This window comes from Maniola jurtina, chromosome 7 (assembly GCF_905333055.1).
Source record: "Maniola jurtina chromosome 7, ilManJurt1.1, whole genome shotgun sequence".
NCBI classification, from domain to species: Eukaryota; Metazoa; Arthropoda; class Insecta; order Lepidoptera; family Nymphalidae; genus Maniola; species Maniola jurtina.
In genome coordinates, this window is record NC_060035.1 from 3,188,931 (window position 1) to 3,214,946 (window position 26,016).

Genomic DNA, 26,016 nt, shown 5'->3' on the forward strand with positions numbered 1-26,016 from the left:
AAATTGACAATTGCTTTTTCCAGTCGTTATTCTTGGTGAAAAATATTGTTGATTGGTTCACGTTGTGCAAAATTCAAGGGCTGTATAAGAATCAATGAAGTGTAGATATGCCAAAATTTTTAACGATATTTTCAGATTTACCTTTATCCCGTGACTATGTCCGCGTAGTTTGGTTTTAAAGAGATGAAAGAGATCTCGTTGGACGTTTAGGGTCTATCTACAATCTACATTATAGAAAAAAAACTTTGTTAGTCAAAAACCTTAACTTCTAGACCCAGCAGTTGAAGTCAGTGAGACAGTGTTTTTATTTTGCCTTTTGCAGTATTTTCACAATATTCGGAACTTTCAAATATGGTGAAAATACTGTCGAAAGTTCAAGAGAATTCTATCATCCTTTTTACGATTGTAACCGACCGATCAACTTTTTTGAATAAAATAACTTTATTTACTTTGACTCACTTACTGATCTTAGGATAATTCGACCATCCTTTTTACCATTTTAACCAACTAACCTTTTAAATAAAAATAACTTTATTTACTTTGACTTATATTGATCTTCAATTCACTTCAGAAGCCTATCCTTGAAATATAAAAATATTTTAGACCATACTAAAAATTTGAATTAAATACCAGTTGCAGTTCTCCATAATACTACATACATAATGTTCTTAAAGGTAGGTATGTGCAGTTTGTCTATCCGCACTATGGCCATTGGCCAAACCCTTCTCCTTCTGCAAGAAGACTCACGCCCAGTAAAGAGCCTTAAACATCGACATTTTTAATCGTCATACACTCGTAATGCTGATAAAAACCTTTAATGTTTGAGTGAGACCTTTATCTAAGAATCAACGTATGAGTAATTTGCCGGAGAAAATCTCAACTTTCTAACAAACTTCATTAACAAACATCAACAATGTACTAAGATTCATTTACATGCACCATATTAATTACTATCAAGATAAGTACAAGATATCACACTGAACATTATGGTGTACCTCCACTGTACAATTTCAATTAAATTGCTTTGATGCGCAGGCGTCAGACGGTCTGATTACTCGCCCCAGTTATCCACTCGCCTGGATGTACTGTCGTTGCCATAACGTTTAAGATTACAATTTTAGTTAACATCTAGATATTATATCTAAATATATTAGGTAGGTATATATTCGTAATCTGTTTGTGTGTGTCTCTACACTTAGCGGGAACACTCATCGTAGGAAAACGTAAGTAGGTAGGCCAGGTGTTGAAAATCATGCCTGATTCTCTACTACCTAGTTTTACCCTTAATTTGAGGCAAAATCAGAGTTTCAGTCGTGTTTAAATAAACTTCATCATCATCATCATCATCAACATCCCAACCCATAAAGGGCCCACTACTAAGCACAAGTCTCCTCTCAGAATGAGACGGCGAAGGAAAAATACACCGACTATTTTTTCATTTGAACATTAGTTAAAACTCTAAACACGTAAGTGGCTAAAAATCTAACGGACGTCGTCGTCTTTAGATATTTTTCATAGGAAAAGGAAGAGATTGTTAAGTTGAGCGTCAATTGGATTTTAACTAAAAGCGCCAGTCACGTCCTCTTATTAATGAATTGCAAATTATCTAAACAAGCCGCCTTGCGGAAGTATTATGTGAATAAATGAGCTACCGTTAGTTTAGTGCTGGCAGTAGTGCGGAATAAATAACAAATAGCTATAGTAGCTTGCAGCTTAATTACTATTTCAACGTGGCAGCTTCACCGCAAGTGTGCTTGATAAGAAGATTTGTGGTTTACAGCTTTTGGTATTTGAGATTACTGTTGGAATATTAATATTTTAAAAATGAACGACACAGCAAGAAAATATATTAAAAAAAGGATATTCAGAGCCGAATTCCTTCATAGATCTACACTAGCAACCCAAGTAAAAAGGTGTGTTAAAATTGGTAGTATTTAGTGTTGGTTACATTAAGACAAAGACAAGGTCAATTTTACTCTGAAAATAAAATGTTGTATATCGAATATACTGAAGATCTAGATTTTAAAATATAGAATCACATGAAAACATCCACAAAATTTTCAGGATGATTAATTTCACTAGGGACGAACAGTTTGTATACCTACGTAATCATAAACCTCAACATTTATTCACGTCTGTTTGATAAATTAAGAGATATTCTCTCACAATCCACCGCAACAATCAACGTGCAGAATAATCAAAACCACATTAAAATTCGATTAAAATGATGAACCATCCGGTGTAATTAATTCAATATGTGCTTCTTCATTCCATACTTTTGTACTACATAATAATTACATTACTATGTAAATTCGACAATATTTAATCATAACCAATGTGCACAACTTTTTAAACTTTCATTGGGATTTGTAAAACTTAAGTAGGTACCTTTTATTATGTACCTACTCATATTTTTCCAAATCCCTGATCCTAGAGGAAGCTCGGTAACAACAAAGATAGAAGATCTAAAATCACATCACACTAATATTATAAAGGCGAAAGTTTGTGTGTTTGTGCGTGTGTGTGCATGTTTGTTACTCCTTCACGCAAAAACTACTGGACGGATTTCGCTGAAATTTGGAATGGAGATAGATAATATCCTGGATTAGTACATAGGCTACTTTTTGTCCAGGAAAATCAAAGAGTTTCCACGGGATTTTTAAAAACCTAATTCCACGCGGACGCGGGCATCAGCTAGTAATATTATAATCCATACTGATATTATAAATGCGAAAGTGTGTCTATCTGTCTGTCCGTTTTAATTTGTTGTTAATAATATATTTGAGCATAAATAACCAATTAAAATATAAAATATTGAGGGTATTTACAAGGGTGGTAGCTTCTTCTTCTTCTTCATGTCTTTATGCCAAGCTGCGTGGGGTCGGTAAAAAGAGTAGTTTAAAAGTACTTACAATTTAATTTAAAACTCCACAAATTAAATTTCTCTAGAATTTTTGATCGTGACTGTACTTTATTCATGACAAAGATATCAGCCGTTATCTAATGTTTTTATTATTTCCAATAATACAATTATTTTTTTATTTAGCCAACAAGTTTGACCCATACTCTGCTTGTATTATTATTTAAATAGATGTATGTCTGTCCGTCAGTCTATTGTTATATACCTTTTACAACTTAACTGCTGACTTATCTGCAATGTCGCGTCGTAGGTGGGGCATTGACCCGAGTTTTGAACGGTATACTTTGCGAGTTTTGAAAAACTAAATCACTAAAACTAGAAAATAAGGCAAATAGTTATTGGGCATTGGATTGTATTTAGGTAGTATAATAATAACCCTAAGTTTTTGCTAGCGTTCTGGTTACACCTTATTTTAGTTGCCAGTTGATAATATTGCCCACGCTTCCTCCCTTGCATTGCGCCAGACGTTTTTAGTATGCGACGCGGGCGCAGACGCGCGGGCCGGCGTAATTGCCTCGTTCACTTTCCTAATTATTATCGCCATGCCGACGTTTCTCCGGCCCGTCCGATCTATCAAACCCGTCAATTGGTTTGATTTGCAACTGCAATAATTACACCCTCTTCATGTATGGGTCCTATCATCAATTAATATAACTGCATCCAGTTTTATTGGTCCACGATCCCAGAGCTCTCCCAGACCTACGACATTTAGCAACGCTGACATTTTGCGAATTTGTAATCCATACTAAAATATTATAAATGCGAAAATGTGTCTGTCTGTCTGTCTGCTACGTTTTCACGGCCCAACTGCTGAACCGATTTTAATGTTTGGTACAGACTTGCGATACTTCCCAGGGAAAGATATAGGCTACTTTTATCCCGGAAAAAAAGTTCCTACGGGATTTAAAAAACCGAAATCAACGCGGGCATCCTCTAGTCTACTATATAATTACGAAAGTATGTATAGGTACTTTCTTAGTTGATAGCAGGGCATTTAAAAGCACAAAAAGTGTTTAGATCACCAAGAGAGCATATTTTACGCAAGGATTAATTAAGTATGACGGACGTTTACACTTTACATGTCCTTCACACTCGCACACTCACTCACAGCGACAAAAGTATCCCAACTACACACTCGATTCTCATTGCTCGCCAACTCGTTTCTAGTTTTTAACTCAATTCATCTCTCGTTAATCTACAGCGACCAGACGATTGCGTAAAGGTACCCTTTTACCGAAAAATTTCCAAATTATCAGTAATCCATAACGGATATTCAAATTGAAAGCGGACCCTCCAATCGCGAATTGTAAAGGATGACCGACCGCAGGGATGTATTGGGGACCGTAAACGCCCTTAATCTTGAAGGCCCTTGATATACCCGATGATGCTTGAAGTACGATTGGATGACTCTTAGAAGTGAAGATGTCCATTGGGACTCTTACTATTAGCTCTAGTTAAAGCTTACCTGTAAAAAGCGGTAATAGCGTCGCTGTGAAGACTTCGGCCCCCTATTCTGTGAGTCTGGGCCCCGGAGTGCCATTACGGGAACGCACCTATAGCTTTCTGGAGTTATGTACATCACTTACTTTAACGGTGAAGGATAACATCGTGAATAAACCTGCATGCCTGTAAATGCTGCATAAGGCTCTCAAAGTTTGTGAAGTCTGCCAACCGCACTTGGTCAGCTCGGTGGACAATGCCTCAGCTATTATTTTAAGATAGGACCCGTACTCAGTAGCCTATCTGCCATCTTCTGCCATTATCTTCTGCTTCACATGTTATTTTAGAAACTTGAGATTTTGTATGTAGGTTTTCTTTATAATGTTCTTCTTAATGTGTTTAGCGAATTTCAACTTGGAAAAGTACGCTCTATAGCTACGCCATAGAAAAGATTATTATCAGAGATTCCACCCGAGCAATGTCGGGGCAGACTAGCTAGTAGTGGATAACGAACTCTTGAGTAAGTTCTCTTTAAAACAAGAATTTTCATTTTATGAGCAAAAAATTGGCGAACAACATTATAATTTTACACAGTTTGGAGTGGTGTTTGATTACAAAAGTTCAACCGAGACGATAACTAAAACAAGCTCATTTTTTAACATGGGTTAAAAATATCATAAAAATGTTCCCAAACCCTGCTTATGGAACTCTTCAATAAAATTCGAGTTTTAACGGCATTGCTTCCCTCAGGGGTGTGATATGGTCACTTAACAATAACAATAAACTAGACCTATTATCACTTTGAACGCCCTACGAAAAATGCTGTGGTGCTGATCTTACAGGGAAGATTTCTACAATCTTCTACCAGCTGCCTCCTATCATTATCATCATCAATATAATATACCTATAAGAGGAATTAGCTGACTGACTGACCGGAAAATTGGAAACCTTGCAGATATCATTTATTTGGTACAGAAATAGCTTCTACTCTGGAGACATAGGCTACCTTTTATCTTGGAAAATCAAAGAGTTCTCACGGGATTTTTAAAAAAACCTATCGTCACGCGTAGTTAGCTAGGATCAGTTGAAACTGGCCGTCGCATCTGTAATTTGGTCGGGAGGTCCTACTAGTTATTCCGTTCAGGTTCTTTATATAAGTCCTAATGGGTATTATAATATATATATGAACCCCTTTATACGTGACCGAGGCATAGCGATTGATCGAGGCCGCCGTACGATACTTACCTAAAGTAGGTACGTGACAGATATAGTAAGTACCTAGGCTACATTGTGGACGGTTTCAATCAGAACACCAATCTCAGAGCACCCCACACGGTCTGGAGTTCTAAGTCTAGAGTTCTGTGTCCCTCATTTAAGGTAACGCCTCAGGGTATAATCACTATAACTGCAATGAATACAAGCGCAGAAGCCGAATACTAGTGAAATAATAGATGATACCTGCGACTTCGTCCAAGATTAAGTTTATTAAAAATTTCGAGGGAACCCTTGGTTTTATTTTGAGATAAAACGCGCCACACAAGCGCTACAGACGCGCAACACACACGCCACAGGCACGCCACAACGCGTAGCTATCACTCAATGTCGAAGTACCGTACGAGCTTATATTTAATACCTATCAGCCGAGCAATCATTATTATCGATCTTGACGTAACGAGCGACATAGGCTGTCCAAAATCCACACACGAACACACACACAAACATTATGCATATGCCACCTGTGAAATGGTCCAACTCTAGACTGATATCCTACTGTGTTGTTATAACGACGACGTTACGCATTATGTCTGATGAGGGCTTTATATCCAGCCTTATCACTCAAAATTGAAGTACCGGACAGGCCTATAGAGCCTATATTTCATACCTATCAGCCGAGCAATAACTATCGATCTTGACGCGTCGAGCGACATAGGCTGTTCAAACTCCACAATAGACTCCCGACATACATCAAATATGTGACTTGAATTCATGACATTCTAGGCTGTATTAAACCTAGTAAGCAAATAGAGTTCGATATATATAAGTAGAAATATTCTAGGAAGAAATTAAGGCGAAATGAAAGAGCGAACTCAGACTTTTCTCAGACTTAAAACACTGTTAAAACGAGACAGGTATATATGGCTGACATATATCTGTTTTATTTCAACTGAATCGTAAGTCTGAGCAAAGAACGCTCTATAAATCTGTCTATGATCAAGTTCGACAGCGCATATTAGTCCGTTGCGCAGGGTAAACAACGTTAACCGAAGTCGGTAAAAGGAACGGTGAGTGGTGACCAATGAAGGAGGTCAGAATTTGAAAATCGTAAGCTTCATGAATCGACATGCCGTTCTCTTTCTATGGAGAAGGATCAGGGAGCCCAACACATTACTAACAAGAAAACCCCTACCATTATGTTATCAAACGTAAAAGATCGCGACTCTTAGCAAGGAATACGACTAACAGATCAAAACAATATTAACACTTTATAAGTGAATTTACAAACCAATGATGAATCTATTTGTACTAAAAACAACCCTTATTGGCTTAATGGGAATTCCTTGGCATTAATGACCGTTACACACTTTCTGTTTCCACTCGTAACACTAACATCTCGAAAAACGTTAAATTACTATTTATCGATGGGCGGATAGCAGAGCTATGAAAGCGTACAGACTCTACACCCACTAAAAGATATAACATTTAGCGATACCTACTATATTTAAATTTTTAAAGCGTAAATATATTTTTTTAAAATATATAGCGAGCCAATGAGCAAGCGTCAAGGTCACCTAATATGAATACGTGATTAACGTCGAGTCGCCTATGGATATTTACTGCACCAGAGGAACCGCCAATGTGTTGCTGAGTTTTCAGGGACTTGTTGATGTGCCCTTGAATTGAATAACCCCATTTTGAAATCTAGTGGGAATATCGCCGAAGGGAGTTGGTTCCACAGTTTGCATATGGCGTGGAAAAACATCTGGTACAACGGGTGGTCAAGATGCACCAGACATGCGTGTCTGGTGCATATTGGTATTGAGGGTGAAATCGCTTTTGGTGGTGTGCCATTCGGTCGTAGAACATGAGAGGGTGGAAATATGATCAAACAACTGCTCAGAACACTTCCCGTCATATAGGCGATATGTAGATCTACGTATCACCTTAACTTGCACCCTCCCGCAACCCGCACCCTGTCCTCAATATCAGTCAACCGGTGCACTATATTATATAGCATTGCTTTCGCATATCAACAACTGGACTACCTACGGAGTTACATACAATTTATCTTCATCTTTACACGCATCCATTGCACTTCAAACATAACTCTCGCTAATATCAATGACAAATTACTATAGATCGTGTCTATACACGCTACCCTCATCCATTTGCATAAGTTATAGCATCAAGTTCATTGTTCAATATCGCATGTTGAAGCAAGATGTTGCTATTTGCTGCTAACGATGTGTTTTACAAGTAATAACGTTTTGTTTCACGACAGCAATCTGTCATTGCTAAGTTTCTTATCAACCGATATAACAATAAGTTTTTTGAGTAGGTATATGGTAGGTAAGTATGTAATGGTTATTGATATAACACAAGAAGTAAAGATGTCTTTACTTCTTGTGTTTACAATAACTGTGCCTTAGTTAACTATGTAATACACTGTGAAGAATATTGAAATAGTAAAGCCCGAGCCTCTCGCGTAAGTAAAAATGTAAAAAAGTAAGTAAAAAAGTGACATCGGGCGTTGCCAAAATTGTTTGTAGGTGTCAAATCACGATGTAAAGAGGTGTAGCGCTTGCCATAATTGCTTTAAGAGCTGGGACACACCGAACGCGTATGCAGCACGTACACGTGACCACGCGCGTAGTGACGCGCGTGAATCCATAGACATGACAGCACGCATTACGTCTACGCGAACGTTCACGTCACGCAAGCGGTATGCCATATCTCATACAGTTCCATACATTACAACGTCATGGTACGCCCTACGTCTACGCTTACGTGCTGCATACGCGCTTGGTGTGTCCCAGCCTTAAGTGTCTACTGTCATGTGCTTAAATTAAGGGTAAACCATACTTTTGACATAACTCTTCGAGTGAAAATGGCGAGCGAGTTCTCGAAATGTACGACGAAGTATATACTCGTTTATCCTAATGATAGAATTATACTAACTTACATGCCACGTAAGTCAACATGAAGTTACACTAAGGCCTTTGAACAAAATAAACGTTGAGTTATAATAATATTTTAACCAACTAGAAATGCAATATTCATCTGTTACTCTATAAACGTTACCAACAAACTCTATCAAAGTTAAAACGTGTTATTATTAAGTATAAAATGAAAATGCGAAAAAGATTTTCTTTCTTTGCATTTTATCCTTGGCCATAACTAAAGCAAGGTTTGCAATTCAAATTATGCAGAAAAATGAGTAAAAAACTAATTTGCTTAGTTTCATAGCGTATCTCATATGTTATGATATGTAAATCTTTCCGCGGATTATGATGTATCATACTTTTTGTCACCAAATTTTAGTACTTACTGCATTAGAATAAAGTTCAAAATTCAACGTTTGTACGTCGTAGGTAAAGTGAAACATAATAAGGCAGAGAAAAATGATTTATAATTTTCTTTGTTTGGATATTTTTATAGTTTGTATTTTGCGACCCCAGTGAAACACTGCATGCTACGAAAGGCACATTTTATACCTATAACTTTATCAATCCATGTTGGTATTTTATGAACGTTCCATGTCTGCCATGTTCAAAATGAATAGAAATTGCTGAGTGTCGTAACCTCTTTTTAAGAGTCACATATTGGTAGAGGTGGTAGAGTTTTTCTTACGAAAATAATGAGGTTGGCTCACAGATTTTCCTGCATTATTTCTTTCGTCTGGGGTGTAATACTAAAGGTGTTAACATGAAAAGCTAACAGTCCCTATGGCTTTCCCAAAAATAAGCTTCAGTGAAATCGCCAATATAAAAGGTTTGAGATAGCTAAGGTCGTAAAACAATGATTTCGAGATGAAGAGCTAAAAATAAGTAAAATTGCTCGAAAGAAGGCGAAAGAAAATATTTTGTATAATCTCGAAGCTTTTGGAAGTTATCAAGTGATGTGAAGGTTAGTTTAGGTTGGAGTGATTAGATAAATTTCCATCTAATCATTGTAAAAAATTAAGCAATGTAGTTAGGCTTTCTTTGCCTTAACTTACCATAAACTAAGCCTAGGGACATGTCACCAACATATCAGTCGATAACTGGATGGGTAACCGGCTTTGGAGGTCCTTTGGCCTTCAAGAATGTACGTTTAGCCGTCGCGTCGCTCGGTCCCGGTTATTATAATATCCCTAATCACTTATATTAACCATTAAATCTAAGAATTAAGAAAATAAGAAAGAAAAAATAAAAGATGTAGTTATATAAGATGGAAAATCGTGCAGAGAAATAAATATAACATACCTACTAGAGGACGATGGAACCAAATTAGTATGTGCACATAAACTTTGATTAACCTAATATTAATATGTTTGTAGTACATATTGTGTGTACATAGCTAATACGGCTGAATGAGGTTTGCGACTATAATTTCGCCTAAGGGCGGAATTTTATCTTTATAAGTCCATAGAACCAAAAGATGGACGTATCTACGCGATATTGTTCATTTAAATGTCTTGGTAGCAAGTTTAAATTTCATAGGCATTTGAACACAAGTGAACAAACAAGCGCTGCATTGGAGTTTTCCAATAGTCCTCTAGGCGGACAGACAAAATCAAACGAGTCGCAGGGAGCCGCTGGATTCAGGCGGCGCAAGACTGTGGCGTGTGGAAGTCCCGGCGAATAAGCAGTATTCCAAACTTTAGATTCCTGGCCAAGATTAACGCCTTAATCTTTCATTCTTTATTTTCCGTAGAACAGCAAAAAATTCTACACAATTTGGAGCGTACCTCTCAAATACAATAAATTTTCCTTTAGGTTAACACGTAAACACGTGCCGGCAATAAAGCTGAAAGGACCCCTCAAACATGTTCATCCCAGCGTTAAGAGGGCTCTCTCCGTCACTCGTTTCATACAATCGTAGTTCCAATTTCATTTGAATATTAAGCAACCAAAGTCCATGAAATTTTGCAGACATATTCTAGAAACTAATATCTATGTCTGTGGTTTTCCAGATTTCTGTTAAAATATTCGGTTTCAAAGTTACGCAGTCTGAGAAATTTTCATACAAATGTTTGAGCCCCTGTAATTTTAATACTACATATTTTAGAAAAATCTAAAACACCACAGACACAGATATTAGTTTCTAGAATATGTCTGCAAAATTTCATGGACTTTGGTTGCTTAATATTCAAATGAAATTGGAACTACGATTGTATGAAACGAGTGACGGAGAGAGTCCTGTTAAGGATGTGAAAAAGCCAAAATATTATTTTATTTTAAGTCGAAAAACGACTCTATATGTATAGCTGCGGTTTGGTGACGGTTTTAGAGTAAATATATAATTTAAATTTTAATAGATAGGTATACACAAAATGGTTGAAAAATCAAAGATCTTGCATATATATAGTTATTTTGATATATAAAGCTTCCGAAAGTCGCAAATTTTTCAATTAGGACCCTTAACAGTAAATACGTGCCAGCTGCTATAAAGTTGAGAGGAGCGCTCAAAGATGTTCATCTCAAAGGTAAGGATGTGAAAAAATGCGAGCTATTCACTCGGATGATGAAGTAAGGAAGTTTGCGCCTTTGCCTAGCCTTTGCGGAATACTAAAAATGTCATAATAATTTCATTTCACGTCGAAAATAGGACCTTATAAAATTTCCTAATAGAAGATGCCCGCAAGTTTATTCCATATGGATTTAGGTTTTTCAAAAATTCCGTGGATACATTTTGATTTTCCGAGATAAAAAGTATAGCCTCCGTAACAGTCTGTCTACTGTCAAAATCCGTCCATCAAAATCAGGATCGCCTAGGATCGAACCCTCGACCTCCTATTAGGAGGCCGACATCTTAACCACTAGACTATCGACGCCTGTGGCCGGAATATCCAGCCGGAATAACGGATCCCGTGACATCACGTCTGTGTTCGGAATACGGTTTTTTTGTACAATTTCGTCGCTGTATAAACTAAAGGTTAACTCGTTCTTTGCTCTTTAAATCAAGTAAAATCGGTTAAAATCTGTAAAATAGAAACGAATTTATTCTCCCACAAGGGAAACCACTTCCGCTTTCCGATGAGTAAAAATGCAGTTTATTGTGCTGTTGTACGCGTGAAATGATTGGATTTCAGAAGCGTGAATCCACAACGTTTATTGAGGTGACGCGAGATTTTGCATGAAAAAAATATGAATGTAAAAACTGGTGAAAAATATTTGTATGAAATATTCATGGCGTTGACGAAATGATTTTTTTTTGTTTTAGTCGGTGATTAGTGGTTGGTTGTGTTTTGTACTCAGTATGTTAAGACTGTTTTATGCCAGAGCAACAATATGTGACATGCGAACATGCTGCCACAGTCTATTTTAGGTCACTTTGCATGCTTTTTCGTACGACATTCGGTCGTTCGAACACGCACGTACGTTTCCTATTCTTTGAGCACTATGGAAACGTCTACTCTGGATTCGACTAACTTGCATCCAGTATGAGCGCTCCCATAGTAAGTTCTTAAAGGATTGGGATCTTTCATGCCTTTTTCGTATACTATGTTCGCACGACACACTATAGGCATGTTCGGCCGAAGCACAACCAGATAAGCCCTGATTCTTATATTTTCAATACAAAATCCTGACCGTTCCAATCACACTAATATTATAAAGGCGAAAGTTTGTATGTGTGTGTGTGTGTGTGTTTGTTACTCCTTCACGCAAAAACTACTGGACGGATTGGGCTGAAATTCGGAATGGACATAGATAATATCCTGGATTAGCACATAGGCTACTTTTTATCCCGGAAAACCAAAGAGTTCCCACGGGATTTCGAAGAACCTAAATCCACGCGGACGAAGTCGCGGGCGTCAGCTAGTGTAAGATGAAAATTCAATTTAGATATTTACTTGGCAAAACCGCAACATTTTCTGAATAGGATAAATCTAGGAACGGCGAGTTTATTGTAGTTCGAGTTTCATACGGGAATCCTTTGATATAGAACTTTCGTCAGATCTAGACTTTAGAGCTTGAGCGATTCTTTTCGTGAAGGTGCTAAAATTTTATCTTTGCTACGTCCAAGTTAGGATTAGATACCAAAGTTTCATTTTCGTAGAAAAGTATTCTTTTGGGCATTGCATCTTTTAAGAACGACAGTACCTACCAAATGTTTTACAGTTGACTTTTTTTGACAAATTGACCTTTAAAACCATACTTATGAGCTTAAAAATTTTTATTTTATCAAAACTGGAATTAATGAAAACCATAATTCACGATAAAGAGTTTTTAAACTTTAAATTCAACACGTCATTTAATTAGCTACTTAAAATTATATACTTTATTAATTAATAATGAGATTGCATTGCTAAGTCTATTGAAAATAGAGTTCCAAACCCAAAAATGTGTATAATATACTAATCGTCTGTTTTTGCGCATAATGTTACATTCAAGAGTCAAATAGCCATTTGTCTGTTTTGGTACCCGGCCGTTAACAGGGCTCTCTCCGTCACTCGTTTCATACCATTTCATACAATCGTAGTTCCAATTTCATTTGAATATTAAGCAACCAAAGTCCATGAAATTTTGCAGACATATTCTAAAAACTAATATCTGTGTCTGTGGTGTTTTAGATTTTTCTAAAAATGTGTAGTTTTAAAATTACAGGGGCTCAAAGATTTGTATGAAAATTTTAAGACCGCGTAACTTTGAAACCGAATATTTTAAAAGAAATCTGGAAAACCACAGACATAGATATTAGTTTCTAGAATATGTCTGCAAAATTTCATGGACTTTGGTTGCTTAGTATTCAAATGAAATTGGAACTACGATTGTATGAAATGGTATAAAACGAGTGACGGAGAGAGCCCTCTTAATTAGCTTACTTAAGTAAGGCGACTTCACTTTATTATTTTGTTTGCTGTGAGCTTACTCAGAGCATCTACCTAGTCTAGACTAAGTTGAAGCGACATTTAGTCTTCAATTAGCCGAGCTATAAATGCAAAAAGGTAGAAAAGTTTTCTTCCATAAACTGCCAAGGGTATTCAAATTCATGGAATCTAATTAACTTTGACTCTTAAATCTCTGAGCATCTCAAAGTAAGGAATTGAAATGTATTTTTAAAAATTTAGTGTCTATGCAGACAGACCACGTCCAACAACATATTTTGCACAGCGGAAAAAATATCACCAGGCAGTGGTTGTATGTGAATGGTCTCGCTGCAGCTGCCTGAATTTGCGTTATTGCACCCACAAACTATAAAAAATTAGTAGTAGACAATGTGGCTTGCAGCAAGTGCCGCGAGGCCACGATAACACACGATTTCGAAAGCCATTGCGACAAATAATATTGTGGTATGTGCGAAAGATGTGGTTGTGGCATGTCTGATTAAACTCTTAGCAACAATTTCAACGCCGGCCTGGCTTGTCTTTGATGCAGTTCCCTCATTAAATATAAGTGGCTACTAAATTGCATCCGCAGTTTGAATAAAGTTTTCGTATTTTCTTTAGGTTTTTAGTTTGTGTTCATCAAAATATGGTAGGTACCATAATAGGACGTACCTATTTTACACACACATACACAAGCGCACAGACACGCGCGCGCACACACACTCACACGCACACACACACACACGCACACACACACACACACACACACGGACTGTTGCATCCGGCATCATGCCGTTTTTTATTAATGTTTCCCTTTTTCTGTTTGGCTTTAAGCTTTCATTTGTTTAACCGAAATGTTTATCGTAGTTAAGCATTAGTTAAGATGCTGAGCGCGTCATTGTTTGAACGCCGAATGTTCAGCAAGACGATAAATTCTCTTAGCGAATTAAGTGCTCACCATTTGGAACGTCTTAAGCCTTAATCTCTGAAGATAAGCTATTGTGGTACCTTTGAAAAATAGCTCATAAACCAAGAAGACGTAACGAGAAAAGCTGGTTATCGTTGGATTGTTAGCCTTTTGTGTTTGGCGCAGCCCGTTATTATACAGTTTTATATCACTTACCACCAGGTGAGGTTGCAAACAAGGGCTTATTTGTATCTCAATTTAGAAAACCATAGGCTTCTTCAGGCCAACGTGCCTTCTATTCTTTATCAAAATAAAATAAATGTATTGAATAAATCAGTAACACAATAAAAGCATGATGCGCGGTCACTACTGACCAACAAACGGTAACCATCATAAATCATAAACACATATCTTTTAACAGTATATCTATCTATACGGTTTACTCTAGCATCTCTATCGCACATTAGCGTTTGATATATAGAGCGTAAAGGACGGAACAACTGCGGAAGATTTCCGCAGGCAGCCTCTGAAGCGAGACAAACTCGCAATGCTCTTCCATTGTGTTAGATATATAAACACCAATTTACCTAGTTTATTTCTAAGAAATATAAAAGTAAGTATGGGGCTGGTTAGTCAGTTTAGAAAGACTCTTAATTATTTGTATCAATTAGGGTACCATCACTGAATATCAATAATTCATATTATAGAAGAAAGATAATAAGGTGATAAAACTAAAACTTCAAGAATTATAATCATCTGCCACACGCGGGTTTGGGAAAAGTCCCAAAAACTTATTCGGGTATTGTTTTTACAGGAATGTTTGGATAATTTGACAGCCTCCCAGGCGCAGTGGTAAGCGCTTTGATCTTATTAGTGGGAAATCGCTGGTTCAATTCCCGGCAGAGCATTGGTATTTTATAATTTCTAAATTTCTGATCTGGTCTGGTGGGAGGCTCCGGCCGTAGCTAGAAATTTCGGTATATTATGTACCATATACTGTATTTCAACACCAAATATTGAAAACTACAATTTATAAAATAGTTTGTAAGCTGTGACCAAAACAAACGAACATTTTTTGGATTTTTCTTTTTCATACATCCAAAATATACATTCATAATTATGCACGGAACCCTAAAAGAGCGAGGCCCGACTCGCACTTGACTGGTTTTATAAAATTTAGGATTCAATTCGTTATGGGAAACATTTCCAATAGTAAATAGTAAGCCTTAAGCATCACAGAGATGCCATAGAGATCCTTCCGTGTAGTTTTTCAGCGGGAAAGCAGCGGATCGTGTAATTAGTAGAAACGAGAGCGAAGCGATTTCTAACGCATCGCGTAACAAGCCGTCCGCGGCCATTGTGATTTGAGGCACAAGTGATATCCGCTGAGCGGCAGGCTGTTTACACTTTAAGCTTTGGTCTGGTGATCTTAACGCACAACGCTGCGGTATGCGTCGCAACGCAGCGTCACGACGCAGCATTTAGCGTCCCTGCGGTGATGGTGGTCATTTGATTTTGCCGCAGCTACCAAGGTAGACGTGAACATGAACAATTTTTCTGTAATTTGTGCTTTGCTTGAAGAGGAAGAAGAAGAAGAATTGTTTTTTATAAATTTTTATATAAAGAAGGATAGTTGCGAACTAATTCTATTAAATTGTCTTCGAAAAATTCCATACTGACCCGTGACGCACACCCGTGACGCACACCGCACACCGCAGCGTTGAACCGAGAATGACGCCGCGCTGTGCGGGAGTACACCTCCCCACTTCACCGCGCTTGCCCCTCGCCGCTGACGCATACTGCGACGGAACAAGAGAACACTCTCGACGTTTTTCATATGATTGAGTGTCCGGCAACGCATACCGCATACCGCAGCGTTGTGCGTTACGATCACCAGACCAAAGCTTTAGACAGAACATACATTTTTAGGGTTCCGTAGCTGGAGGATGCTAACGCGACCCCATTATTTAGAGCGATTACGCACTGCATCCGATCCGAATCCGTGTTAATACTATCCCAAGTAGTCATAGAACTATATGTATGGTTGTTTACGCACTAGATCCGATCCTTATTCTGAGAGGAAATCCGTGCTCAGTAGTAGTCTGGCCATAAGTTTATCATGGTGACAAGTTGCACGACTACAATCGCACCTGGTGATAAGTGATGTACAGCTAAGATGGAAGCGGGCAGTTTTAGTTAACTAATTAAATTAGTTTTATTAAAGGGTATTGCCCTTATCAGTTTCTACACGGCATCATACCGGATCAATAAATAGTTTAGTAGCATTAGCCACGAAGGGTGGTAACTAGCGACGGCCGTAGTCTATACTTAGGCCAGACCAGACCAGACCAGAGACGATTTAGAAATTATTTATTCCCAAATTGCAGCTACTTATCGGAGCTCCCTCTTTTAAGACGACTGCCCTAGGAGGTCGTCAAAATATTATATACCTAATAGATTTTCTATTTTATTCGAAGACACGGACATGTAAAAAAAAATTAAACATGACTACAGTGCCTAATATAATAATATGCATATCTAAGAAGTAATATCTGTTGCTCTGAATATCTGTTGGTCTAGTTGTTTTTTTTTTTTGAAGAAAATGGTCCCAGACGTAGTAAGAAATTATTCACTCCAAAACGCACATTCTGTCCATTCCAGGGTAAACAAGTCCAGCCTAACTAAAAGCAGAACTAAACTTTCACTAAATGCATCTCTTAGTTAGGGAATTAAGTCTCATATTAAAAATAGACCATGTAGCCTAAAGCTCACTATAAATTCCGCGGCGATTTAATGAAAAATGTTTAATTAAAAAAACCAAATCCTCCCAACCCGCATTGCTCAATTAGTTAGCGCGCTGTTGAGGAATAAAGGTGATCGCATACGAACGCAAGAGCGGCAAGACTTGCCATGAAGCGCAAGAGCCGCAAAAACCATGAAAGTGCATTTTTAGGGTTCCGTACCTCAAAAGGAAAAACGGAACCCTTATAGGATCACTTTGGTGTCTGTCTGTCTGTCTGTCCGTCCGTCTGTCCGTCCGTCCGTCGCGTCTGTCAAGAAAACCTATAGGGTTCCTATAAACCTACAGGGTGGGTATTAGTTCTACGAATTTTTCTTTCTAGGCAGGTATCTGCACTTAAATATTTTCGTCTATAAGGCGTGCAGTGCCATCCAAGCTCGCTCCAGAATCCTAGTAGGTTGCCAGGGGCTTTTGTACGTATAGCTCTTCATTATGTCTTATTTGATTACGTAGAGTAATCCAAGCATAGATCTCCCCATCGCCTTTTGTGACTCTGAACTCGGTTTCCTGGTGTACGATCATTTTAATATGCTTGCCGCAAAATTACATTCAATCTCGTGAGCCGAGGGTAAACATGGGGATGAGCGGTGTTATACAAGACAAATTCAGAAAATTTTCGTCAAGAAAAAGGTTTTAGACGTGTAAAGTAATACATTTTATTTGTGCTACGTCGTAGCACTGTATCCCTACGCTGGCCCTACGTCCCTACGCCCTAATAGTGTCCAGGGCCCTACCGCGGTAGTTTGACAGTGTAGGTGCCACAGTTTACGACAGTTATGACTTATGACACTGGAAGCAAAACCTCAAGGCTTCACCTACACTGGCAAGCGTCAAATGTTACGTACTTTTGACGCTGGGTAGACTATGAAACGACTAGGTATCATTGATTTCACGTCATCTCTAGCCTAATATTTGTCGATTTAGGATGAAAACCAAGAGTTCCTCACTCTAGTTCTCTTTGCCTGGAGTCCATTAAATAACAGCATTCATGACAACATGACCACAAGATTATTTAGATAAGCATCAACATCTATTCTCGTCCGGCATTAAGCATCATTGCCCTTAATACACCAAAGATAATTTAATTTGTACAATAAAAGCTAAGACGCGTCATCGTTTAATACTCGGGGCAATTAAAAGCAATCTAACTGTACACACTAGGGTCATATAACATATATTATATAACATAGTTCACTGTGCCATAACGCTCAACAGGATAACATATTAAATTATTGTATATCGAAGAAAAGGTTATTAGTATTATCAGAGTCAAGAAGTAAAACATGAACCAAAATCGATATTGTAGAACGTTTATGTTTATTATGTATGTACTCAGAGATCGTTGCCAAGGGAGGGAAAACACTAGACTTCTTGATTTTAAGATAAGTAAAGAAGTCCCTAGTGTGGTCTTACGCTAAGGCGGGCGTGCGGTATGCGCGTGCGACGGTACGGTACGTTTCACATTCGCATCGCAACTCGCTCGGGCACAACGTTGGCCCAGTTGGAATACACCGCGACACCCCATGCTTGAGATTCACCTTGCTTTCCCCTATTTTATCTCAGTTTGAACTATAAGTGTGCACAGTGTCTGAGGGTGTCTGGGGAGGTGTCCGGGGTGTCGTCGGTCAGTGTCAGTGACGGTGTGTGTTGTGGCATGGAGGATGGGCGCGGGACATAGCGCGGAGTGCGATGGCGCGACTAGCGATCCGCCTGCCCACAGTCGGAGGAAAACGCATTGCAGGAGGCGAAGGTAAGGCTAGGTTAAACATATACAGCGTGTTTGATAAATCATATAACGTGACGAATACGGTATGTAGTACCGAATAGTTAGTGCCACAGAGGTACCCTAGCTGTCCTTCAAGTTCACAAAAGTTTTTCGCGAGTTCATTTCCACGATCAGCTTCTTGCAGGGTTGTCACATTGGATTTTTAAATAAATCCTTCAAGTCCTCATGTCTTCCACGTGTATTACGCTACGAGGCTCATTATTTTTTGGTACATGCAAATCTGCCTTAACCTAACCTCAGCTTACCGGGTTGCTACGGACATTATCTTACACTTCGTATATAGTAAAAAAATCCGTACGCAATTTATATTAATGTAGTGATACGTTTTAGCAGTTTTGATTAATCACACCGAAAAGCTATTTAAAATTTAATGGAGTTCAATGGAAAATGAATTTAAACCGTATCCATGATGTAGAATATATAACGGATCTTTTTATGTGGTAAATATAGCAGTTTCGTTAGCGCTACGAACCATTCGAGTGTGCTACGAAGGTAAACGAGCATAAATATAACTAGGTACTTAAATATGTTATTGACCATTATGTCGTTACTCGTAAATATGCGAAAATGGTGTGTTCTTTTAGTCATATTTGGCGGCGCCATTGATGTGAGAGGAATCTACCCTGGTAGCATGCTATCGAAAAGGCCTATGTCCAACAGTGGACACATGCAGGCTGGTGGATAGAATTCTATTGACCACCGCCCCGATCCATTCTATAGTCCCGGGGGAAGAGACCTCATAAAAGTCTCAAGCGGTTGAGTGAGCGTTCCAGCCGTTTACTTCATTGTACCGCCTGTTAAGCGACTTTGGGAAGATGGCAGTTTGCTCGGTGTGGCTGTGCTTGTAAAAGTTTATTTGAATAAAAATCTATTCTATTCTATTCTATTCTGTGGTACAAGCTGCCATATCTCATAACGAGGTGTGTCACACAGGGTTATTTTCTCTGGGACGAACCTAATCGGCGTCGCGCAAACGAGGCACCGACGTGTTCATAAGAGATCTCGGAGCTTCTCAATATGCGCTGAGAGTGGCCACCGAGTGGGTTTTAGTAGGTAAAGTCTTACATAACCCGATGTCTTTGCTAGGACGTCGGGTATCTAAGAAAGATTTTCGCCCCCGTTAGCAAAGAAAAGGATTGTAATGGGTATCTTATACCATACGGTAAAACCAAGCCGGACTCACTTTGTTCAAATAACATGAGAACTATACATACCACTCGGCGCGCCACTTTATCTCCTATGAGAAAGAGATAAGGGATAAGAATTTACGCAATAAAAAGAGAAGCTTGTTATATTTTAGGCCGCAGCAGTGTACGAGCTGAATTGAATTTTATTGTGTCGTAACTTGCACGCAAGTTGCAACTAATAGCCAGCCTTAAAGATATACGTGATTCAGGAATCGGTAAGTAGGTCAGCTCTAAATTATATAGAATTTTCCACTACACGAATGAAAGGAATGTTAATAGCAATAGCTTTTTCCACAAGATATCAATCAACCATTCAGCGGTGCACTACGATAATTACTGATACAGGGGGAGAGAATACATAAACACTATGTTTATGCCACACATTGCCAAGGAATATTAAACGTTATCATAAAGAAGTAGATGCCATATTTGCATTTGCCGCACTAGTTCTTGACGAAAAGATATGACATTACTCTACATATTTTTATGAAAAGCATAGACGAGATAAAAATATACGAGGAGATTTGATTATTATTATATTTACCTAAGATGAAAAGAAAATGAAAATATAAAAATTTTATATAGGATAGTTAGTTGCTATAAATAAATAAATGTTAATGTGCATAAGCTATCTGATTCCCGCGATTACCCATCTGGATTTGGGTTTTTAAAGGATCCCGTTGCGTTGAAATTTCTCAAAATCTTTTTTTAATGCTAGTGTAGGTACGATAAAGAGAAAATCTACTTGTACTTCAAGTTTCTAGATCCACCAGTTTAAACTTGTTGTCTGTCTGTGAGGCTATCAATCATGGTACTGTTTTATGGATAAGGACAGATTTTACCTCATAACCCTAATAGTCTGGACAGTATTTATAATAATACCTACCTTAATAGGTTTAAAAAGTATAACGAGTTAGAAATAATTTATATAGAAAACATAAAAAAATATAATAAATGTACAATATATTTATAAATATAAAAAAATATGTATAACGTTAGCGCAATAAGGCCGGAAAATCAAAGTAAATGTAACACCTACATGCGCCGTTATTCTTATTACATACAGAAATAGAATTGTGATGTTATTTGACACAATTTCCTAAAAGAATCAGATACGAAACATGATGCAATAAGAATAATAATAATAGAGTATGCACCGTATTTTCTTATCATTATGTTTAATTGTTTTAACTGCAATTGCATTAATTTTCGTTTCAATACATTGAGGTTATGTACCTATACTACGTCTTTAAATCAGATGATTTATTATAACGGATAAGCTGACCCATCCCGGTTTCTATCGAGTGGAATTTCCGAAAACCTGAAACACGTACTTTTCCATTTTTGACCGAAAGTTCAAATACCAATTTTCATAGATATTTAAAATTTAAAAAATGATTTCTTTCATACGAACCTAGGTCATATAAGGAACCTATAAGTTCAACTTTCTTAACGCAGCAGTTTAGGCTGTGCGATGAAAAATCAGTCAGTCAGTCAGAACAAGTCTTTTTAACCCCCGACCCAAAAAGAGGGGTGTTATAAGTTTGACGTGTGTATCTGTGTATCTGTGTGTCTGTGTATTTGTGTATCTGTGTATCTGTGTATCTGTCTGTGGCATCGTAGCGCCTAAACGAATGAACCGATTTTAATTTAGTTTTTTTTTGTTTGAAAGGTGGCTTGATCGAGAGTGTTCTTAGCTATAATCCAAAAAAATTGGTTCAGCCGTTTAAGAGTTATCAGCTCTTTTCTAGTTTTCTTGTAGAAAAGAAGGTTACATAACCGTTAGGTTCATAATATTATGTCGATTGACAAATGTCAAGCTGTCAAGATGGACGTTGCCTAGATATACATAATTATTTATTTGAAAATGATTTGTCGGGGGTGTTGAAAATTTTTAATTTACACTTGTTATATGTATACTATGGCATAGTCCAACATGCTGGTCAAGTGCGGATGGACAGACTTCACACACTTTTGAGAACATTATGGAGAACTCTCAGGCATAGAGATTTCGTCGCGAAGTAGGTAAGTTTGGGTAAAAGATTACGAAAACAAATCGATTCGTTGACTTGACAGCAACTATAATTTTTTTATCTCCTGGGACCAGGGAAAAACATTCGCTGAAATAAAATTACAAATCATTTGGGACCAAATTCATTTTTCACGGCGCGGTGTCAGAATTAGATAAGACCTATGACACGGGAACAGCAACCGATTTATTTTTCATGGGTTTTTTTCAGAAAATATATGTTAAGTTATTGTTAACTTATATTTTCTGGGGGAAAAACAAGGGATGAAACTCGGTTATTTGTTTTTTGATATTAATTTATTACCTACTTTATTTTCGACTACGGTAAAGCCAAAACAAAGGGTTACGAGTTTAGCATGTGTATTTATATATATGTACAGTGCACCTTAGCGTCTCAGTTTTAGCGGGCTAGGAATAGCAGATTTGGATGAATGCGGTGTCAATCGATTCGTCATCAAAATTATATCGAATCAAAATTAGAGTACAATATTAAAATGTATTATATTATGTAAAGTGACAGGAAATAATTTTACCCGATAATCCCTCTTAATATAATATTTGAGCGTTTAGTTTTATTCATGGAAAATGTAGCCTATGTCACCAGGACCATGATAACGAATTAATTATCTAAATCGGCTTAGTAATTTAGGTGCTACGGTGGAATATAGGTACATACATAATTATATACAATATAAATACATAGAACCTAAAACCCTGCCTTTTGGCTTTACCTTAGTCAGGTAGTAAAATAAATCCACGAGAAACAAAAAACTAAAAACTTGTTTATCCCCTCAAAGAAAGCTAATTGAAGCCGCTCAAAAAATAAAGCCATTCTTCTGAAAATTCTTCAAAGATGAAGTACGTATTCAAGTTTGTTTCAACTTTTGAAGACGTTTCAAGAAAAATGTTTCATAACGAGAGAGCTCAAGTGTAATCGACCGCGTGAAGTAGCTCTTCACAACACTGTGGAGCGCTGAGACGGATATATGTTGGAAAATTTCTTAAATGCTTGGAATATTATTTTGTTTTCTTTTTATAATCTGAGTTGCTTATCTTTTTACGGATTTAATCTCAGAATTAATGTAGGTGTGGGTCTCTTCTATAATCAAGGGATTTAATTTTACGATTTGAAATATGTACATATGTATGTGGGTGAGTACAAACCTAAGCTCCTTCGCTTTTATTTTGATTGAGTTATCCCTGCACCTATCCTACTAGGTACTCGGTATTTAGACGATGAGTATTAGCTGTAGGGCTATAATAATATAAAAAAAATTCAAAAGAAAAATAAAACCGACTTCAAAAACCACAAACACTAAAAAGTAAAAAATAACTTTTGTTTAGCTACACGTGTAATGTACCTAGGTATGAAGTCGAGCGAGCATATTAAAACAAAATTAGAAATCCAAGAGTGAAGCTCGCCTTTCAAACAAAAAAAAAATATTTCCAAATCGGTCCAGGGGTCTTCGAGTAATCAGGGAACATACATAAAAAAAAGATTCCAACGAATTGAGAACCTCCTCCTTTTTTGGAAGTCGGTTAAAAAGGAAGGATTGTAATCACGTTGGTGTATACAAAAGTTTGTGTGGAAAACCTTATAAGTCGTTATTTTTACTTCTGTTTTCACAAAGTTAAAGAATTACTTCTGAATTTATCTTTAACTTAGCTAAAACACACACAACTCTCCTGTTATAACAATGTGTATGAAAAGTTTCGAAAGTGCAACGGATGGTGTTGGCACACACATAATATCTCATCGCGAAAAAGATTTTCTACCCGATATGAGTTGGGAAATGTAACATAAATAGTGCTTGTGAAATTCGAGCAACGCATTCCACTGTGGAAAACTATTTTTTAGACTTGTAAAGAACACTACAATTTAAGGCGCGGTTTTTACAACAGTGAGTTGTGCGCAATGGACATGACTAGGCCACGTGCTCTTCGACGTGGCGACAGTGAAAGACAGTTTCATCATCATCATCATCATATTCTCAACCAACCAAAATTAAGCCTCAATAGCTCAACGCGTATAGGAGCGGACTGAAATCCGAAAGGTCGGCGGTTCGAACCCCATCCGTTGCACTATTGTCGTGTAGCCTCTCCTAGCACAAGATTAACACTTAGTTAGAGGGGAAAAGGGAATGTTAGTCATGATTATAAATGACTTAACTTTTTTTTTGACCCATCGCCGGCCTACTACTGATGACAGATGTCTTCTCAAAATAGAAAGGGCTTAGGTCACAGTCCACCACGCTAGCCAAGTGTGGATTGGAATATTTCACAGTCAATCCTAATAATCGTAGTCTGCAATCTACTTGTCTGCAACTCGCAGAAACGTATAAACGATGCACGTTGCACGGCGGCGCAAAGAACTTTATTGAAAGTCTTATACGCTGTGACGTGTGAAAACCAAATGATTGTCTCAGGCTAAGATCTATAGAGCGCACTTTGCTTACACGAGACAGCGTTTCACCGCGCGCTGGTATAAATCTGTCTCGTTTTAACTAAAATCCGCGATTTTTTAGTCAATAGATTAACAAGTGTAAATTAAAAATTTACAACACCCCCGACAAATGAAGGTTACAGTAACTAGAAAAGAGCTGATAACTTTCAAACGGCTGAACGGATTTTCTTCTATTATAGCTAAGAACACTTTCGATCAAGCCACCTTTCAAACAAAAAAAACTAAATTAAAATCGGTTCATTAGTTTAGGAGCTACGATTCCACAGACAGATACACAGATATACACGTCAAACTTAGAACACCCCTCTTTTTGGGTCGGGGGTTAAAAATAAGTATCTCTTTACTTTTTGGTCTTTTAAGAAACTCTCAAAATGTAAAGGGTACCGAAGCAGTGTTAAATTAAATAAATCTCTTGTCAACAAGGCACAGACTGCAATGTCGTCTAATTAAAACGTTTTTAGGTTAACAACGCCTATTCAAATAAAATAAATTGAATCGAGTTAAAACTGGAACACAAAAGTTATATCGTTAAATTCGGAGGTTTGCCTTAAGGCTGTAGATGAGACTATTTAATAGTCTATAGGCATTGAGTTAACTTAGAGTAGCTTTTGTAACTTAACTAAACATAAGATCCATAAAAAGCCTCCTACTTGAGGCCTAAATTAAAATCAATCCATTTGTAATTCGTTGATAAGTTACTTAACAACAATAACAACTTTGTTAAGTAAACCATCGACACATTATAGATTATATCGATTATTATTATTAATTTCAATCGTAAAATATTAAGCGGTAGCGGCACTAATAAAGAATATTTACACGCAGTTATCCAGTTTTAAAGACTTTTCAACTAAATTTTTTTTTTTAATGATCATAAGTAAAGAAATATATATTACTTAGACACTTTCATATTGCTATCAAAATTGCGGCGTATGATAAAAATACCTCTATTACTGACAGTCAGGTAAAAGCAGGTTTTAGCGTCTATTTGGATAATAAAAAAGCTCTCGGAGTGGTGAATAGAATAGAATAGATATTTATTGAAATTAACTTTTACTAGTGCTTTTGAATCGTCAAAAGAATGCCACTGGTTCGGAATGCCATTCCTACCGCAAAGAAACAGCAAGAATTTCCTTGAACTATAAGGTAACTACTACACCATGGAGCACATTTTGCAAGACATTGCTGCTCTAGTAGGTAATACTTAGTCAACTCAATCAACGTCTTCGAGGATTTAACGACTCAATAAGAATGAATTACTAACTTCAGGGTCTCCCGTCATTATAATGGAAATGGAGTTACGAACAAGTAATAAGTCGTTCTTGCTAAAATAAAAGATTAATTCGTACTAGCTGATGCCCGCGACTTCGTTCGCGTGGATGTTGGTTTTTAAAAATCCCGTGGGAACTCTTCAATTTTCCGGGATAAAAAGTAGCCTATGTGCTAATCTAGGGT

The 26,016-nt window shown here is 37.4% G+C and overlaps 2 protein-coding genes across 2 annotated transcripts in view; one reads left to right on the forward strand and one right to left on the reverse strand.

Annotated features, from left to right (window-relative positions):
* LOC123866872 (calcium uniporter protein, mitochondrial) overlaps positions 1–26,016 on the reverse strand; it is a 199,945-nt gene that overhangs the window by 22,723 nt on the left and 151,206 nt on the right. The gene's annotated exons all lie outside the window — the stretch shown is intronic.
* Positions 18,586–26,016, forward strand: part of LOC123866844 (protein javelin) — a 151,803-nt gene continuing 144,372 nt past the window's right edge. The window contains exon 1 of the mRNA XM_045908553.1: positions 18,586–18,845. Coding sequence (XP_045764509.1) covers positions 18,757–18,845 — 89 coding nt within the window. The 5' untranslated portion in view covers positions 18,586–18,756. The remainder of the gene's footprint in view (positions 18,846–26,016) is intronic.